General features: G+C 37.7%; 1 protein-coding gene and 1 pseudogene across 2 annotated transcripts in view; one reads left to right on the plus strand and one right to left on the minus strand.

Moving 5' to 3' along the window:
- Positions 1–21,453, plus strand: part of RSPO2 (R-spondin 2) — a 143,472-nt gene that overhangs the window by 66,079 nt on the left and 55,940 nt on the right. For both annotated transcript variants that reach the window (XM_005869063.2, XM_005869064.2), the window contains exon 2: positions 9,466–9,654. In XM_005869063.2, the coding sequence (XP_005869125.1) occupies positions 9,466–9,654 (189 nt within the window). The remainder of the gene's footprint in view (positions 1–9,465; positions 9,655–21,453) is intronic.
- LOC102247370 lies at positions 7,697–8,676 on the minus strand (annotated as a pseudogene).

Here is a 21,453-nt window from a genome sequence, read left to right on the forward strand (position 1 = left end):
ATACTTGTCTTTCTCTGACTGGCTTATTTCGCTTTGCATAATACTCTCCAGGGCCCTCCATACTTTTTTTACTATTGCACATGTTTTGTTTTAGAAGATAGTAGCACTTCATGTGTTAAAAAATAAATCTGTGACTTTATTAACTCTCTTCCTTCATATTTTAAAATCTCCTAGTAGCTTAATTTGAGTTTTTGTAGGAGAAGCAAAATCATCCTATTAAAGACCTTTAATCCTGTTGTCATTAACAATATTCATCTCTAGAGATGATTTCCATATTTTGAGGGACTTGTAAATTTTTAGAAATATTATTTTCTCAAGGAATACATCTAGAGATAAGGATATTTTTCAGGCTTCATTCCTAATTAACATATTTTAGGTGCGTAAAATGGTATTATTAACTAATAACATTTTCAAACAACCAATTAATAATGGATTTTTCTGTTTAAAATTTATCTTTATTGTTGAAAGTACCCCCTTTTCCCCCATTAGCCCCCTCCATCCACACCCCTCCCCCCCAGGCCTTCACAGCAATAATGGATTTCTCAAAGCTAGTACTTGGAGGTTAGTTTTGTAAGCTTTTATCTAAAAGTATTATCTATTGAAGAATTTATGACAAAAGATGAAAAGATTGAGAAAATAATTGTTTAATTATAAAAGTTCTATAATTTTGGAGTTTTTGGTACATTTGTCCTTATTATGCTCAAAATTTTTTCTAGATTAAATTCATGTTAATTTAGTCCTCTAAAACTTTAATGGACATGTAGAAATGTGTCTCTGTTTATTAACATTGTTAATTTTAACATTTATTTTCTGTCTAGGGCATGATGGTGAACATCTAGAATGTTAAAATTTGTTGTTGGTATCAAAGATCAGATTGCATGTTTTATGGTGATAGTTTCTATAAATACTTATAATTTAATATGAAACTAAGCAAAATGTCCTAAGATAGGCATTTCTCATTTTGGTCAAATCTTGTGTGGCTCAATTCATGGCCTTGATTGCTTAGTTGAGTTTGAGCGTGGTGGTACACATGATTACAGGATTGTATTTTTACCCCAATGTTGCCAAGCTCTAGTGGGAGGATCTATGCCCAACTTGATTTGTATAAGATCCAACATGCAAGTTCCTATTATTGGTGCCACAGATAGGGTTTTGGTTTTTAATTATAGGTCTTGAATTTAGAATTGGGCAGAGACAAACATTAGCAATTTTATGATAAGCTGGATCAGTGAAGTTCATAGTGATTATTAATTTTTAAAAATCTGTTGAACTTGTAACGTTATCTAACCAGCAAATATGGAGTAAGGCTATGATGCCAGCTGCCCAGTGTTCAGTCCCATTATTTTCAAAATGAGAAATCTGTGCCTTTTGTCAGGAATGGATGCCCTCACTTAGAAGGAATTTAGATTTCTTCTTGGTTGGCCAGGGCTAACTCCAGAAACAGGGGAGCACTTTTAAAAAGTGTTAGGATTATATTAGAAACAGATGGGCATGCAACACCTACACAGAATGCTCTATGGAATAACTGAATTTGATTTAACAAAGGATCAAACTTAAAATACCAAGATTCATAAAACAAAAACAAACTCACTTTGCAATTTAAGAGGAGTCAAAAGTAAAAATTTCTACTAATGTCGTTTTTCTCTCTTGATGCTCTTGATGGTGACATAGGTATTGTCACCTGGTTTCTGCCTCATCATTTGTCTTGTTTTCTATATCCACACATTCCTTTGGAAATATGCGTGGATTTGTGTTAATACCACTAACATCATTTTGAGGACTTTTCATGTTTTGAGTGATATATTTCATCTTTAGAATTTTGGGTGGGTCTAGTTTTAGAACAGTGTTTTGGTTGGAATGATGAGGCTCTGGGTCTCAGCAGGCTTTAGGGTAGGAAAAGTTGAAGCTTACAGAGAGAGCAAATAAACATGTCATTCGAGCTGGGAATTAAGATCTGTTTATTCACCTGCACACTCGAATTAAATCTCAAAGCAATAGGCAGAGCCATTTGACTTATTACGATCCTGACAAAATAAATTACCTTGGTCATGTTTAAAGGTCTATTCTTGCCTGACTTTAGATACAGAGATTGGTGTAGTCACCATATTACAGATGAAGAAGTTTTTGTTAAATTGTTAAGTTATTGATTTACAGCAAGGAGGCTACTAGGGTACTAGACACTGGGCATGGTTAGTTAAACTAAAAAGTCTATTTGAGGTTTGGAGCATGAAGCTTCAAATTGCAAATCCTGCCCTTCAGCATTGAGGAGCACTGTTAATGACTAAAGAAGATTGGGGGAGAGGAAGAGAGAGCACTTAGGTTGGGTGTGGCTCACATCACCACGGTTTAAGAGAACTCCTCATCTGTAGGGTTATAAAGATATCTAAGATAGAGACTCAGGTAAGTATTCCCTAATTCATTTTCATTAAGCCAGTCAAGGTTGAAGTAAATAAAGCAATGCTTTTAATGATTTAAGAATACCTTTAAAAAATGTGAAGAACAATTTGTTGACTCTGAAAGCTTTGTGATCAAGATGAAAGTTGGCATCTGATACATAAAAACAGAACAAAACAAAAAGCCTTTCATTTGTGTTGATTCTCCTAGTTCTGTAATTCTCTGTTCTCCTATGGAGTGTGATTTATGGCGATAAAGAGCCTCTTGGGTTAACTTCTGAACTGAAAGTAAGTACGGTTTCAGCTTTAGATTGTGATGACTGTGGTCCAGAGAACCTTCGTAAACCTGCTGCTATGTATGTAGATCTTCCAAAGTCTCTCTTTACTTATGAAGCTAAGTTTGGGATTTGGGTAACCTTGATATTGACTTTTCAAATCTGTAGATAAACTGAAGATCAGAAAGCGGTCAGCAAACTCCTCCTAGACATGTTCCTACTTAAAGGCTTTCTCTTCCACAAGAGTCATAAATTACTTCTCCAAATGTCATGCCATGGGGTCTTTGTGCTTGAGGTGGGCTCTGTTCTTAGACAACCTTGAAAGTTACAATGAGTTGTATTCTCCCCAGTCACCACCTCCTCTGCCAAAGCCATTTCATCCATCATCCAGTGACTGGATATTCCCATTTCTGTCCCTCTCACTCAGCGTTCTGCACCTACCCACTCCTCTCCCCAGTCTTACCTCTTTCTTACGCAGAGAAGTTGAGCTGTATCCCAGTTTTTGAAACTTACAGGCTCACTCCTTACATCTTGCTCAGAACACCAATAGCAATATTAGAATAAAACCTTTTCAGAAGGCAGCTGGAGAGATTGTAAATAGTAGAGGCTATTTTCAGATAGTTGAAAATGCTCTATAAACAGACCATAATGATCTCAGAGTAAGGTGTAACAGAAACCCTTAAATAAGTATAAAAGCAGAAATAGAGTGTAGAGTGAAGTAGAGAGAGGTGGGTGGGGGTTGGGTTGCCCTAAGTAGATCTAAGTGAGAAAAGGAATAAGGGCCTGCGTTATGAGACTAGTGAACTCACAAGGATGAAGGTTGGAATTAAGTCACTAGTAGGAGACATTATCATGACAGCTAGAGGAGGAAGGAAATTTTCAGCAGTGACTCAAGCTACCAGAGTTGTGAGAACCAGGAACTGAGAATGGGGTCTTATTGAGGATTAGGAAAGTGGTTGTGGTCTTTGGAAATGCAGTGTTTGGGATAATTGATGGGTGGTCGTGGTAAGTAGAGGCAGCAGATAAAACCGATGCTTTAAAGAATATTAGAGTGATATTGATCTGGTTCATCGCTATGAAAAGATGTTCACAACCTAACTGAAATTGAGCAAGTTATGTAAAGTCTGATCACAGTTATGAAAAAATACAAATTACACATTACATATGTATGCATACATAATATAAAGGGTTATCTGGAAAGTTTGCCAAATTTTATTAGGAATTATTGCCTAGGAGGCGAGTTTTCATCTGGATGGATTATTTCTTCCTCCACTATGACAGATTTTAAAAATAAGGCAGTAAATGAGAAATAATTTGGGAAGGGTAAATAGGTTTGCAAGCAAGAGAATGTCCATGAAATAGATTCAATATGCAGAGAAAAGCAGTTGAACAGTTGATAGAACAAAGTTTTGGAATAGATGGGAAGAAGTAGATCTCAGTGGCCAATTCAAGATCTTTTATTCAATTGAGTTTATTGGGGTGATGTTGGTTCGCAAAACCATACAGGTTTCAATTGTACTACTCAATAAAACATCATTCACACACTGCATCGAGTGCCATCGCCTCCAATCAATGATTCTCTCTCATCATTGATGTTTCTATCTCTCTTTTCCTCTCCCTTCTTCCATAAAATCAATACAAATATTTATAAAATAATAATATTGAATGTAAACTGTAGTTGAGCAGTAAAAATTTTCAATAAAATTTTTAAAAATTAAAAATGTATTTTATTGGATTAATATTAGAAGTAAATAACAAGATGGGAGAATTGGATGAAGGTGGTCAAAATATACAAACTTCCAGTTATAAGTACTTGGGATGTAATTAATATATAATGTGATGACTATAGTTAACACTGCTGTACAGTATATTTGAAAATTGTTAATAAAAGAGATCCTAAAACAAAACTATATATATATATATTTTAATGATCCTGATCCTGGTCCTGAGTGCCTTTATTGATCCCTTCCCTGGGAGGTAGACTAAGCCCTGGTTTTGGGATCTTCCTGGAAGAGAGGCTATAAGACCAAATCAAGGTCAAAAGGGGGGAGAGCATCTTATGAAACTTCAATCTATATGGATTTGCTACAAGTAGCTATAGGTAGATTGGATGTTGAATCCTTATAAGAAAAGGAAGTGTGTGGTATACAGTGTATTTTGTTGTATTGCTGCTAGTATGAATACTTATTGCTTGATATTTTTTAAATTTAATAAAGATTATATGTAGAGCAAATAGAATGTAGTCTCAAAGCTAAAAGTTTCAATAATGGATGAGTTTTCTATTCCTTCTCTTATGTCTTTCTTTTGTAGGTTAACCCAATAAAATGAAGTCACTGTGACATTATATATCTTGTTATATTTATGACCTTGCTTGGTATAGTAATAACTAAAATTATGTAAATTTTTTACATTTTAGAAATTATACTGGGATTTCAAATTGTATCATTTCTGAATTTTATATCAGGACTAGAAACAGTATTTTGTTTCTTTTTCAATTACTAGGTGTAGTGAACTTCCTAAAGCTCATATATCAATTACCAGATGCTATTTTTACACTTACTTACTGGTAGTAATATCCACATAATCCCTCCAATAAGACATTTCTGTTTTGTTTTGTGTGTGTGTTTTTTAAAAAACAACATAAAAATAAAGATTAGGTGAGAATTCAATATAGTTTATGAATCTTCAAATGTGATGAAATTATAACTACATCATCCTTAAAGTTATTGTATATAACATATTGTATTATAATTTACTTATAAATTACACACATTATTTATAAAAATGCATAGGTCTTAAATGCACAGTTTGCTGAGTTTTGCAAATACAGGATGGGGCAAAAGTAGGTTTAAAGTTCTTTATATGGGAAATAATACAATAGTGAATAAATAATGATACGAGAATAAACTGTTTTTTCTTTTACCTACTTTTGCTACAGCCTGTATATATGTTTTTTAACCTATATCTAATCAAGATTAGAACATTTCCATTACCTCCTGCAGTGGGTTAAATAGTCCCCCAAAGACCCCCAGCCCTTAATTCACGTCCACCTGGAACCTCAGAATGTGCCCTTATTTGAAGACCGTGGCTTTGTAACTATAGTGAAGGTAAGGATGAGTATGAGATCATACTGGGTCCAGGTGAGAAACAGGAAAGGATTCATAGACTTATGTAGGGAAGGCACATGTGAAGATGGAGGCAGAGACTGGAATGATGCTGCCACAAGCCAAGGAACGCCTGGGGCCACCAGAAGAGACAAGGAGTCCTTTCTGGGGGCCCTCAGAGGAATCTGGCCCTGCTGACACCTTGATTTTAGACTTCCAGTCTACAGGACTGAGAGTATAAATTGCTGTTGTTGAAGCCACACATTGTGGTAATATGTGAAGGCAGCTTTAGCAAACTAATATACCTACCAAAAATCCCACCATAGCCCTTTCCAGTTAGTCCCCAATCCTCAAAGGCATTAGTCACCGTGGATTAGCTTTTTGGGCCCTTGATATCAATATAAATAGAATTATTAGAACAAACACTTATTTTTCCTTTTGGTCTGGCTTCTTTTGCTCCACAAAATGCATATGAATTTCATTTATGTTTGTGGTTATACTGATAGTTTAATCCTTTATATCATTAAAATTCATATTAAGAATACTAGAGGCCCGGTGCACAGATTTGTGCACTGGTGGGGGGCATGGCCTGCGGGGATTGGCCTCCTGTGGGAGCACCGCTTATCCTGGTCAGCCAAGTGGTGCTCCCACTGTGGGGAGCACACTGATCACCAGGGGGCAGCTCCTGCGTTGTGCGTCTGCCTCCTGGTGGTCAGTGCACATCATAGCAACTGGTCAACCAGTCGTTCTGGTCATTCCACTGTTCAGTCGCTGGGCTTTTCTATATATAGATACCACAATTTATCAAATGTTTACAGACATTTGGATTGTTACTTCCTACTCATTTTTTATACATTTATTATATCTGTTTGTAGCCATCCCTGGTTTATAAGTTATGCATTATTCTTTTTGTACTTGCTATTTGGAGTTTTAGCAAGTACATTTAATTTTACAAAGTTTAATTTATATTGGTCTTCCTCACGCATAATAACAGAAACTTTAAGTGCTTTAACTTTGGCTTCCCTCGAGTCTTTCATGCTATTGCTGTTGAATATAAAATATGTATTACTTTTAAACCCTGAGGCTTAATCACTGTTTTTGAAATTGATACTTTTATAGGTACACCACCATTTTTCTCAAGTGGTTTGATCACTATTGACTATTACAGTCTACTTCCTTCTGGGTTCCATTTTATTTTCCCCAATATATACAGTTTATTAGTTCTTTTAGTGAGCGTTCTGATTAATAAGTTCTTTGCCTTTATTTTGGCCTCATTCTTCCACTATCATTTAACTGCTTATAGAATTATAGTTTGAGAATTTTTCCCCAGCTTGTTGCAGATAAGATTCCACTATCTACCTAACATTGTTTCTAATGAGGAGTCTGCTAAAAGTCAAATTTTTATTCGTTTCTAGGTAATCTGCTGTTCCCTCTGGTTTGATTTCCTTCTTTAATTATAAATAGGCTATGTTCAGATGCCAACTTGTGTTTGCTGATCTGCTCATGAAGATTTGCTGAAGAATTCATGTACTTCTTTAATTCTGGAAACTAATTAGCCATGATCATTTTGAATATTATGTCTTATTCTCTTTATTTGATTTTGCAATACCAAATAATCATGTTTTGGAGCTTTACCATTTTTTCCTTTCATGCGTCTCACCCTTTTTACATTTCTGCCTTTATTTTGTTGTGTGCTTCAGTTTTCCAGTTAGCTCCCTCTCTTCTACTTTACCATTTAATCTGTCAGCTTTAGAATTTTCATCGCTTTCTAATTTTTGCACATTACTTTTATGATATTCTTCTGTGATTTCTGGTCCTTATTTTATCTCTTCAAATATCCTAAAGATACTCATTTAAAAGTCTTTTTTAGATTGTTCTGTTATTTCTGACTCTCTCTCTCTCTCTCTCTCTCTCTCTCTCTCTCTTTTTTTTTTTTTGCTGTTTGCCTAATAAGTTTATTGTCTCTCTGCAAAAATCTTCATAGAAAATTGTGATTTGGTTTATCAGCTCTCAGCAGCCCGTTCCTGAGCTCTGAGGAAGCTTGCTTTCTTCTGAGCTACCCGATCTTTCTTCTGGGCAAGAGACATTTTGGGATGGTTCCACCTCTTCTTTTTAACTGCTTTCTTAGGCTTCTTCTCATAGACTGGATTCTCTCGTATAGCAGCATGAGCTTTCTTATACATCTCTTCCATCATGTCTGGAGTTATGTTGTTCTTTATGTATTGAGAGAATTATTTCTTGTAAGCATCTTTATCTTCTTACATTAGATAACGCATGTAATCTGCAACGTTCTGACCCATGATGTGCTTCCGATGTACTTCTGCATTGAATTCCTTGCTTTCTGAATCATAACCAGGGAATCGTTTGGTACTGTGAGAGATAGATAGGCCTCCATCCACAGCTCCTGAAAACTTTATTTCCAGTAGTAGGTCTGGCAAGCCCTGCATCCAAATAGCAGGTGAAGGCACCAGGTTGACCATCAATGCTTTCCACGTTGTATTCATCTCCAGTCACCTCCACCTGGCCTTCATAGATCTTGTCCAGGCCAAACCTATTGAGCAGCCTGCAGGCCAGCAGCAGGCCAGTATAATATGCTGCAGCATAATTTGTCAGGCCAATCTTCACACCATACTTTGGGAGTTCATGAGCATAAGCTGCACAAACTATCATATCCCCTTCTATAGGAGCATAAGCAATCTGACAATGATATCTCTGTTGGTTACATGAACTGTCATCCGGTATTTATTTTTATCCTGGATTACCAAGCGTTTCTGGGCATAGTAATCAGTTTTACCCTCTCATCATCTTCTGAATTTCACTTGGTATCACTCGAAGTAGGCCTTATTCTTGACAACTTTCACAAACCCCATCCTGCAGAAGAGAGACCCACGGTCTGTTGCGGCTCACCACAGACCTGTAGGCCTAGCCTACCTCCTCTGACTCTTTAGGTGTGAAATCTCTTTCTCACCAAGACTGATGACTCTACCTCACAGTGGTTTGCTTGTATGTGTGACTTGTTCATTTTGTTAAGGTGGTTTTCCATGAAAGCCCCAGGTCTCAGGATTGTAAAAAATTTAAGGTAGTTTCAGATTTCTTTCTTTTTTCTTTTCTTTTCTTTTTTTTTGGTGGGTTTTACTAGATTTGGACAAGTTTATATGTTAACCTCTTGACTTGGGCGCTCCATACTACATCGATCATTTGGGCTTGGAGCCCACTCTTGGATGTCTTGCAGATGTGGGTACTTATTTCTCATGGGTTACATTTTCCCTCTTGTCTGCTCACCCTCCAAATGCCCCTAATCCAGGGTTGGAATCTTCCTCTCTGGCCAGTTGGAGTGGGAGCTTCTAGGATTGTTTCATGGATAAACAGCCCTCACAACTCCAGCTCTTCACGTGCACATTTCTTGGTCTGGATTCAGGACCTTGCCATGAGGTCTTCCTCTGTCTGGTCTAACATCTCCACAAGCCAGTCCGTTTGAACTTCTGGCCTCGACTCTGACTCTGAGTTTCCTTTCTGTTTCTAACTTTGGCTGTGCATTAATCATTTTCTTGGGGGTGGCAGAGGTTATTTTGTTTGGGTTTTCTATGTGATGAAAATAAAGGAACAAGAGATACTTGTTTACACAGCATATCGTATTGACCAGCCTCATCCAATTTACATTTAAACATGCTTTCTGTTTTTTTTCTTTTACAGCTAGTTATGTATCAAATCCCACTTGCAAGGGTTGCTTGTCTTGTTCAAAGGACAATGGGTGCAGCCGATGTCAACAGAAGTTGTTCTTCTTTCTTCGAAGAGAAGGCATGCGCCAGTATGGAGAGTGCCTGCATTCCTGCCCATCAGGCTACTATGGACACCGAGCCCCAGATATGAACAGATGTGCACGTGAGTAGTTGGCTTTTGTCTACCCTCTTTTACTGTTTATGCAACTTAGGGAGGTTAAGTTGAAATATTTTACTACAACAAGGATATATCTTTAATATGTAAATATTAAAGAAATAATGTAAACTTCAAATTTTAAAAATTGGGGTGAGGTAAGAACACTTTACATATATCTTTTGTGGAGAAATATATATATTGCACACACTTTTTAAAGATTATCTAAGTAATTTTTTTATAACAGTCATCTCAATACATAAGCTGATTAGGCGGATCTTTGGAAGGCTTATTCAGCACTTTAAAAAAAAAGAAGAAAAGGAACTTAAATACCTTTTTTACTGGGAACGTTTTTTCCAGTTTACCCCACAGTATTTGTAGCTTATTTTCTCTCTTTTGCCTGAGTTTGTAATACCTTATTTAGTCTAATGTTACTTTAATACATTCATTTTGAAGTTCTGTAAAGCACCATTACTGATAAAAGATATAACTAAAATATTTCGTTTACTTCAAAGTATTCTAACTTTAACAACTACAAAAAAAAGCTTATTAAGAAATGGCATTTTTACATACATATATGGGAATGCAGGTGCAATGTTTCATCTTTTAATCCAAAAATCATTCATAGAATACTACAAACATGATAGAAATTAGAGTTTAAAAAACTAATGAGATATCAAAGGAACATCCATTTCTTAAAGGAGTTGAAATTCTAGGGAATAGAGGGGATAAGGGGAACATGGAGTGAAATGAAAGGTGGGTAAGAAGTTTGATCATAATTTAATACACTGTGCTAATCAGCAGGCAACCAGTGTGCTATGGGAGTGATTTAATGATCTCCCATTAACACACTGTGTATATGACTATTAAACTAGTTGAGCTCTTTGGATAAGAAGAGAGTTTGAATTGTATCATCCAACTACAATATTATTTTGGACAGAGGCAGAACTAGTGGAGGGGAGGTTAAGTAGATTCTAGGAAGAAGGAACCACACATGTAAAAATAATGTGTTTGGCATTTTGGTAAAGCATCTTGTCCTACATTGCTGGACCTTGGTTGTCCTTAGTCCCTGCTCATTAAATGTCTTGTGTGCCCTCAAATCACTGTGACAAGCAAAAATGTCCCCAAACATTTCCAGACACCTAGAAAAGCAGTACCATCTTTGAATGAGAACCATTGAGTAGTATGTGCTTAATGGGGAGTGTGGTTGGAATTGGGGATGGAAAGTGGAGTTTGAGTGCAATTAATAAAGGTCTTGAGTACCATGAGAAGAGATCTGGATATTTTCTGAGGGTTCTGAGCCGTCAGTGGACTAAAGAAATTGTTTTATTTAAGATAATTCTGGCAGAAGTGAGGGAGATGAATGAATTGGAGAAGAATAGAAAGTAGAGGAAGGGTACTTTTACAATCAAGAATTGGAAATAGTGTTCTGATGAAAGGTTTGTGGGTAATGAATTCCAGAGACTTTAAAAATAGTCAATGGAATACTACCTGGCCACTTAAAAAAAAAAAAGGAAATTTTACCTTTTGCAACAGCATGGATGAACCTGGAGATAATTATGTAAACTGAAATAAGCCAGTCAGAGAGAGACAAATATCTTATGATCTCACTCATATATGGAACATAATGAACAAAATAAACTGATGAACAAAATAGAAACAAGGAACAGACTGACAACTGTCAGAGAGAGGGGGGTTAGGGAGCTGGATGAAAGAAGGTGAAGAGATTAAGCAGAAAAACATGTATATCACATGAAGACACAGACAGAGTGGTGATAGCCAGAGAGAAAGGGGTGGGGATAGGTGAAGATGGGCAAAGTGGGGGAATATGGGGACAGAAAGAGACTTTGCTTGGAGAGATGGGCACACAATGCATTGTGAAGAAGATATTTTATTGAGTTGTACATTTGAAACCTATATGGTTTTGCAAACCAATGTCACCCCAATAAATTCAATTAAAAATAAAAATAAATAAAATAAAAATAGTCGATGGAACTTAGTAACTAATTTGACAGAGTGAAGAGAGAAAATTAAATTTGATCCTATGGCTTCTGGCTAAGGTGACTAGGTGAATAGTTTTGCCATCAGCACAGATAGAAATATATAGGCTTAGAGAAAATTGGCACCTACTTCCATTTCATGAAATTGTTTTAGATTAATAACTAGAGGAGGCATAACTCCCAACAAGTATCAATAGACTGGCTAGTTTTTGGGTTTTTTTCATCCTCACCTGAGGATATTTTTCCATTGATTTCTTATAGAGAATGGAAGAGAGAGGGAAAGACAAAGAGAAATATTGATGTGTGAGAAACACATTCATTGGTTGTCTCTTGCACGCGCCCTGACCAGGGCTCAGGCCAGGGAGGATCCTGCAACCCAGGCACGTGCCCTTGACTGGAATGGAACTAAGACCCTTTGGTCCACAGGCTGATGCTCTATCCACTGAGCAAAACGGCTAGGGCTAGACTGGCTAATTTTTGCAAAGAATTACCTTATCCTTATGCTGTATGATTTGGGCTACCTAGTTATTTGTCTTTTATAGTTTTTGAACTTCATAGGAGAATGGATTCATCTTAAAACGGATTCCTACTTAGATTGCTTTAGACCACTTTGGGGGGATTTGAGTCCACGAATATTCTGTGTGGTTTTTTTATTCTGGACTTTTAGTGCACAAGGAAGATGAGGCAAGAATGTAAATAGCTCCTGAAATTTATCTCAAGTTCTAGGTGTAGCATTTTACATACTGTGTGTGGATGATAGGGTGACCATCTAATGTGTCACTCAACTTGGGACATTGGGGAGTGCAAGGTGCTGCTCTTAAAACTATGCAGGGACATAGGGTGTAAGACAGAACAGTCTGGGCAAACTAATGTGGACGGTCACTCAACAATACTCATAATGTATCATAGAGTCTTCCTTAGAGAAATGCTCCCATGTCGGGGTTAACAGGCACAGTTTGGCTATGTTGATCCGTTTTCTCAGAAATGGAGAGGGAGCAATGACTGAAAATCAGCCTTGAAAAGGTATCTGTGTGTGAGAATGGTTTGCCAGAGTTGTCCTTACTGTGAGTGAGGGCAACCAATGTTGCCGTTACTGACCTGGAGGAGATCATTACTCGTCTGGTACAAGCAAGAAGTGCTGGTTGACAGGACTCCTTTGAGGCCAAGTGAAAGGGGAAAACGATTTCTGCATTCTCAGTCTGTGACTTGGGATGACCCTGGTTCTTTCATGCTAATGATTCACACTGTTTTTCATAGACACTTTGCGTATATTGCGTTGTTATTTGTATTGAGAGGAGGAGACAGATTTAAATTGGGAAAGCTGTCACAGACTGAGAATCTGAAATCATACCCACTTTTTGTTTTCTTAAGAGATCATTTCTCAACAGTAGAGAAGAAAATTATACTTCAATCAACAGTAGCCCTAAAAAAATCCTATATAGAGAGACTTGCTCGTCTGTTTCCTAATCGCTAGAGTAAGATCCCAATTGTAAAGCAGTATCTTTCTTCCAAAGGAAGACTTAATGAAATGTTGGCTGAGGTTGGCTTCTTGATACAAACAGAGGCATAGTGTGTGTGTGTGTGTGTGTGTGTGTGTGTGTGTGTGGTCTCTGATACTGTACATTAGGTGATTTTTCTCCATTTTTTATTTCTCATTCATTGATAAACTAATTTATTTGAAAAAATTGAATTTTGAAAATTGTTATGCATATTTCTTATAGAAAGCTTAGAAAGTAATAGACTTTAAAAAAAGAAAAATAAACAAAAACCCAACTTATGCAGAGAGGCCTTTTGATGGTTCCTCTCACAGCTGACTCTGGGCCACAAATCAGTTGGGTTTCCTAACTTTCTCTTTGACGATGAGTGAATCTCATATTCTCTGAGCACCAGTAAAAACTCATCTATAAAATTTAGGGGAGGCTATGAGATCATTGCTCTAACATTCTGTGATTTCTATGAATGCTTCTAGAAATTACTGCTATTTGCTATTCCAGACCTGCCCTTCTCCTCAAACTCAAATTCCAGGTGGAAATGGCTATTCCAAAACTCTCTTAATAACCCTATGCGATATTGGTAAACATTTACATGTTACTATTGAAAAGACAAGCTTAGAACCATTCAGGAACCTACTCAGGGACACACAGTATGACTCAAAGCTAAAAAGGGAATGCAGTTTCTTTCAGATCCCTGTTTCTTTAACCATACCACCCTGATGCTCTTGGAGAAAACAAAATAACAAAAACCACATGATTGGATAAGTTTTAGAATCTCTCTTTTTTGAGAGGTGGGCACACTTTGAAAGGGCATTTTCTCAAGCTAGTTTCTTCTCTAGAAAGAGACCTTGCCCTATAGGCCATGCTGCAGAAGGTACCAAAGAAAACATCTTTCCAATAGTTCTTAAAGGAGAGGACGTTTGGTTCAATTAATAAACACTTTTACCTTTCAACCTGTGTGTGAGTGTGTGCACGTGTGTGCATGTGTGTGTGTTTTCACAACCCTGTAACTTGTGAAAACATCTTTCAGGCATGTAGACGTTTCCTTAAACTAATAAAAAAATTATGCACCTAGATCTGGAAGAGTCCTAATTGATTCTATTCCACCTGTCTCCCTCCCTTCTCCCCTGTTCCTGCCATTCCTGCCCCCAAGAAATTTGCATATTGAGGTTTATAATGGAAATAATTCTTCAAAGTCACACAACGAGTCAGTAGCAGGGTGGCCTCAAAGTCTGAGACTCCAATAGAATATTCTTTGGGGGGGGCATTATACTGTTCTTTAAAAATCAAACCATGTGATTTAGACAAAACTATTATGCACAGTTCCAAACCTAGTATTAGACAAATCTCAAAGTTTCTTTGACTATTTCTTTTTCCTTAAATGAATGGTCAGTTTAAGTATTTTAAATCCCATTAAGGAATTTAAGACAGATTTTATCTTCAAACAGAGAAATCAATTTGTGGTAGATGACATCTTTAAAAGAACACTGGGTTGGAAGGAACTTTGGGCTCTGGTTTGAGCTCTGACAGTAACTAGCTTTGTGAGCTTAGACAAATTACCTAACACACTCTGGAATAATAGCCTTCTAGTTCTAGTAACTCTCATGAGTCTGTAAAAAAAATCTCTAGAGAGCCCTAGCCGGTGTGGCTCAGTTGGTTGGGTGTCGTCCCATGCACTTAAAGGTCGCTGGTTCGATTCCAAGTCAGGGCACGTGCCGGGGTTGCATGCTTGATCCACGGTGGGGTGTGTGCAGGATGCAGCCTATTAATGTTTCACTCTCATATCAGTGTTTCTCTCTCCCTTTCCCTTCATCTTTCTCTAAAAACCAATATTACTCGAGAGTAATATCTGCTGTTGGCAGTTACCTCTTTAATATTGATCTCTTTGTGACTTTATATGGATTTTTAGATCTAGTTTCTGCAGTGTTCAGTCTCTCCCTCCAACTCTCATCTCTATTTCGTTTACAGTTAAGGAATATGCATAGTTTTTGTTTCTTAGAGATGAAAATGAGACATAAGAGCTTCAATGTAGTATATAATAAATTGGTGCCTAAACTGGAAATGGAGCTCTTCATAATCTAAAGTATTTTTATTTGTAACAAAATCATGCAGTTGCATGAAAATGTACAAGGTGGACTCTTTTTCAGTGTTTATTCTAAACTGATAGAAATTTAAGTATGAAATTCGTTAGTCATTCAGCAGATAGATTATCACCTGTGTGATGGACCTGTGAGTATAGAACAGAAGACATTCTCTGTTTTCTTTACGGGAACCCCCTTTAATGGGGGGGTGGGTAGTTTAATAAACATAGTAACCTCAAGGACAGGAGAAGTGCTGTCACAGTATCGTGGTACGGGGAGGTCATGGGGAGGTCAGAGGAAACTAGCATGGATAGGATGAAAGGCACACGTGGAGGTGAAGCTAAGGCAATGGGTGGGTGTGTCTAACAAGAAGGATCTTCTGTTTTAAAATCAAGGGTTTGACCTGAATCTGGAAGTGACAGGGAGCCACTGAAGGGTTTTAAAGCAGGGAAATGACAAGACTGGTTTGTGCTTTTGAAAGATGGCAGAGTCACTAAGCCTCCCTAAGCTTAAATGCTACCATTTCCTATTTTCAGAATGAAACCCTTATCTTTTTTTCCTTTTCCCTTCAATGTGCCTCATGCATTTCAATCATCCTCTAGTTTAGAGGTCAGCAAACCAATACTAGTGGCCATAACCTGGCCTGCCCCATGTTTATGTTGGGCCCTTGAGCAAATGAATAGATTTTAGGTTTTTAACTGGCCCGGGGGGAAAAAAATCAAAGGAAGAACAATATTTTGCAGCACATACAAATAATATTAACTTCAAATTTCAGTGTTCATAAATAAAGTTTTATTGGAAATAGCTGCATAGTCATCTGTACATTGTCTACGGCTGCTTTTGTTCTACAGCAGAGCAGAGTCGTTGAGACAGATCCTATGGCCCACAAGCCTAAAATATTTACTATCTGGTCTCTTACGGGAAGAGTTGGCTGACTCCTGCTCTCGCCTATTTGGCGTGCGAAGGGATTAAGAGATTCTTTTTGTTTTCCTTGGGTGGAGGTTGTGTGGAGGGCAGGGCATATGTTAGCTTACGTATGCTTTTCCATTGGGTTGGAGAGCTCTGCTTTCTTCAGTGTTTGAAAAAATGCAGCTAAGACGCAAATCTGGTTTATGAAAGTGCTCTGCTCCCGTCTAATGTGAAAGGGTGAGAAGTCACCAAAAAAGGAAAAGCACAAGGAGTAACCAGGACGAGAGAGCGGCTACTGGCAGGGATTAAACATCTGATAAGAGATATTAATTTGGTTTGTAATTTTAAGACCATTTTTATTGTTATCACATTCCTTTCCTACTTTGTTTTGAGGTAGCTTGTCCTCCTCTTTCACCCCCTTTAAATGGGAAAAAGAAAAGTCCCTCTAAAACACCTACTCTTGAAGTCCCAGCAGATGTGTCCAAGTTTTAATTTCGGTTGTTTTGAGAATGATTTCAAATATGCATCACTTGAATACATGAGAAATGAAGCCAGCATTTTTATAGTTCTTCATTACTTGACCGCACAATTTTGCACAAGCCTCAATATTTCTTCAGATTTTTTTCTGTGCGTGGGTGGGCAGGCTATCATTTTTAAACATTCAACTATTGCAGTGAAGCTACCGGCAACATATTTCATAAATTTGAATTTGGGGTTTTTATTTTAATGAACTGTTGTAACGCTAAGTTAAAATGAGTCAGGAGGAAAAAAATTATTTTTGACAGTATATATATCCTCAGAGGTGGAAATAAAGGGCACTTTGGGCATATAAGATAGAACTTAATAGCTATCTGAAAAACAACATGTAAATTTCTGGATGGAGTCCATTCGTCTTGCCTAATTGCAATTTGGAAATGAAAGTCACTGCCAAGGCCAGGATCATGCCATCCTTGTGGTCACGGCCCTAATGGCCACGACAGACACCTTTACTGCACGTTATGAACCGAACAGCTTCCTGGTGCTCAGAAAGGGGCCCTGCACATTTCAAACGGAATCTGTTGAAGGGTAGGCTTATTGGGCTCTAGGGAGTGATACACATTTTAGGTGGCACCTTTTAGCTAGTCTTTTGTTCTCATCTTTAATTTGATACTCCGAACCTTCATCTGATATAGGTAGGTCAGGCATTTTGCCCCCTATCTGGTGGTAACGGGAATAGGGCACACAGAGGATGTAATTCCCCCACCCCTGCCTCTACCCCGAGATCTAAAATTGCATTTAGATCTCAGTTTTTCTAAATCCTAGTTTCTAATTTTGAAGTAGATGACTTTCCATGCAGGTAGTCAACAAATGATTGTAGTCAGTTTGTTTAGCTGCATGACCAAAACAAGGGCAGAGATAATTTACTACAGATAATGCATTTTTGAGTAATATAAGTATATATTATAGGATTATATATTATAATATGTATAAAATTACATTTTATTTATTAAAAATTATTACATATGATTGCAAAGAATGTAATTTTTTAGATTTTAGGTCATAGTTTTCATCAGTCCCAACTCTAATGCGATTACTGCCATAGTACATATTAGAAATACATGAATTTGTTAACATAAAGCTTAAAAACTGTATTTTGGTATATTTATAAATCATTGGGATTTTTGAAAAGGAAGGTTAAACAGCATTATTTGAAGTTTTTAGAGAAACCTAAAAATATTTAAACAGTTTTATGAAACCTCATATGAAGTTGCACAGTCTAGTACTTTCGATGTGAAAAAAATAGTTCAAGGTCTAATTTCATATGTCTTTTGGAACAACCTGCTGCCTTCATTTCTGTTCAGATTTTAAGTATATATAGGATTATATATTATAATATGTATAAAATTACATTTTATTTATTAAAAATTATTACATATGATTGCAAAGAATGTAATTTTTTAGATTTTAGGTCATAGTTTTCATCAGTCCCAACTCTAATGCGATTACTGCCATAGTACATATTAGAAATACATGAATTTGTTAACATAAAGCTTAAAAACTGTATTTTGGTATATTTATAAATCATTGGGATTTTTGAAAAGGAAGGTTAAACAGCATTATTTGAAGTTTTTAGAGAAACCTAAAAATATTTAAACAGTTTTATGAAACCTCATATGAAGTTGCACAGTCTAGTACTTTCGATGTGAAAAAAATAGTTCAAGGTCTAATTTCATATGTCTTTTGGAACAACCTGCTGCCTTCATTTCTGTTCAGATTTTAGTACACACTGAGCAGAGAGTCGTATAGAGTTTCCCAGGGGTGGTCTTGATGCTCTCAGATTCTTGTACTGGTAACTGCCCTTGAAGACGAAATGCCCCGGCGGGGGTCAGCATCTGCCTCATTCTGAATCGAGATGCTTGTAGTCTGACAATGAAGGGCACCTGAGGAGCAATCTGCAGCCAGGCGACCAGGGTGTGCCCGTGCGGCCTGCGGCCCACAGCCTGGTGACCAAGAAATAACAGAAAGGGCTTCCTTGGTGTGTATTTTCATAGCTGGGCTTAACAAAGGTTGATTTTTCTCTGCTTTCACTTCAGGTTTTAGTTTTTTGTTTATACGATTGGCCATGCTGAGATATTCAATTAAGAGATGGTTCTTGTCATCTAGATCTTGCTGGTAAGATAAACAAAACGAACTCTGCCAGTGTGCCAAGACCATTCGTGCTGTGGGACCACAGGCGGAAGGGATGATGGTGGACCTGTGGCTTCTCTCAGTTTTCATCTCAACTCAGCTTGTGGGCTCTACTGATTCATGTAACCCCTTTCCCCACGACTGTTTCCTCTTAGGGTGTTGAGGCTCTGGGCGCCTTTCCTTACCTTCATGCTCTTCCTGCTTCCAGGGAGCTGCATTTCCTGAAAACAAGGACTCCCCAGCTCACTCTGTGCGCACTTCATAGTCACATTGTCATCTCATTGCCTGCCTGGGACGGTTCCCGTTAGTGGCCTGAGGATGCTGGTGTGCTTTCCACCTGGGCCTTTAGTTATCCATCGTGATGCCTGGCTCCCAGTGGCTTTTACTTGTTGAAGTGAGGGAACAAACCAGGTACCATCTTTGTTATGTTATTCTCAGGTTCAAGAATTTTACAATAGTGAAAGCAAGCCCTAATCTTGAACCTAACTTCACGTTTATTGTTACTTAAATACTGAAAACCACACAACGTACAAATAACTTATAATCTTACTTCCTTTTTTGAAACTACATACGAAGTGAAAATCCCTGCCCACAGCCATCTAAGCCCAAGTAACCATCCCCTCCACGTAACCTCCAGTTCATCCCAGCCTCTCTTCCTGGGGTCCATCACATGCGTGTGACGTCTCTTCATTGCCTCGTTATGCCTGCTTGTCATGGCCAGATCTCTGTCTTCCCTCTGTCTTTCTAACATTTGCTCAGCGGAGGTTCCAACTTCCATAGCACAGATTACCTGGCACCCTTCAGTATTGACATTCTTCATTATAATTGCTTTCCATTTAGGTGTTTTCTATTTCTAAATAGGTATTTCACTGTTTGTTCCTCCAATAAGATTTACAGCAACCAACCAACTTTTCCTTTTAAAGATATTTACAGTGCATGTGTAAGCAATCTCAAACCAAGCATTCAAATGAGCCTGAAAATGCCATAAAGGAATTGCATTTTTAAGTGGCATGCACGTGAGTGCACTTGGCAAGCATTACAACCCCACCACGTGCCCGGCTCTGTGTTAGAAACAAGGAATCCACAGACTGAAAACAGAATAAAGAAAAGTAATGGCTGAACAGAAGTGACTGCATCTTCCCTGCCTCTGAGGTACCCAGCGGGTAACTACTGCGCTATGGGCAAGGCCCTGGAAGTGCACATGGCCCCCTGCCTTTGGCGTTCGCACCTCCAGGACAGGGAATGGGTCTTATAATTTTATGTTCTCGGGGTCTGGCACAGCGCTACATTTCTGGAGAATGTTTGGAATGAACTGTTGAACTGCGCTACAGTATAATTTGAAAATGTTATAATGGAGCCTGTATGGATACTGTGGGAGGCCAGGAGAAGGGGTGCCCAGCCTATTTTTTCTCCCCTTGGCCAGAGTAAACCCCTCTTGCCAAAGGACAGCCCCGTCAGACTGCATTTGGAGGCAGTTTCACTTGGACAGTAATTTTACTCAAACCGATATTGGCAGTCCTCATTTCGCGGATTGCATTTTTGAGGAGGCATGTAATTTAGAAGCATGTAAGTTGGCTAAACCAGGGTCTTATATTTCTGAGTGAAGACTTAAAGCCCAGTTTTTTATAGAAAAGACCTATGTTTGGTAAACTTTGATATACCTGTTTTTTTACACAGTATAAAATTTTCTAAGGTTTATCAGTCTATTAAATGATCCCACTGGTATTTTAAAACTCATTTATTTATAAAGTTGACATAGAGATTTTTCTGAAATGTAATACAGTTGTTGTTTCTGAGAAGTAGGCCTGCTATGCCATTAAAGTAAGGAAGGGTATTTCTGTATGCTCTTTGAAACCTTCTGTGTTGTTTAGAATTTTTATTTATAATGAGAATGTTTTACTTTTATGTTAAGAATGAGTTAATAGAGTAGATTTAAATCCCAATTACCTAAGGATAACAAGCTTAAGCAGTGTTGGGTAGAGTAGCTGGGGTGAGGGGAGCTCTGAAGCCCCACAAATAGTGGTTTTCTCCAAAGCAGAAGGGGTAGTTTCTGGAGAAATGGCAGAAGAGGGCAGGGGGTTGTAGGTGGGCCTGGAGCAGTGAGGAAAGGTTTCAGGCGTGGAAGCATGTGCAGATGTAGATCTCCAGGGTAATGGTTTATGCAGTTGCTCGCTTTAAAAAGCTTTCAGCTCATAGGAGTCTGCACCTAGATGAGTCGAGTCAGTTCGGGCCACTGAATGTACGAGTTGTGGGCATTGGTTTTACGTTGTGGCAAAGAGGGACTGAGACCAGGAAGGCCAGCAGAGCTTCCGGCGATGTTGGGACTTGACACCAATCAAAGCTTTTGTTTAAATGCTTTACTGAACAAAAAATAATTTAGTTCTTTTCCTTATGATTTGAGTGAAGGAAAAGTGCCATTGACTATATGAAAACAAAGGATACTGTCAAGAGTTGGTCAAATGATTGTGTAATTTGAGGGCTAAAGCAAGGTTCAGCATTATCAAAGAATGGGTGTAATTTCATGCACCCAAATCTAAAAAAAAAAATTTGGGATGGGATAATATTTCTTCATTCTTACCTTGAAATCAAAAGAATTTATTTTAGAATGCTAATAAAGTTTTATATCCTGTAAATTCAAGTAGGTCACAAATGTATATT

Source organism: Myotis brandtii, unplaced genomic scaffold, assembly GCF_000412655.1.
Source record: "Myotis brandtii unplaced genomic scaffold, ASM41265v1 scaffold285, whole genome shotgun sequence".
Lineage (NCBI taxonomy): Eukaryota > Metazoa > Chordata > Mammalia > Chiroptera > Vespertilionidae > Myotis > Myotis brandtii.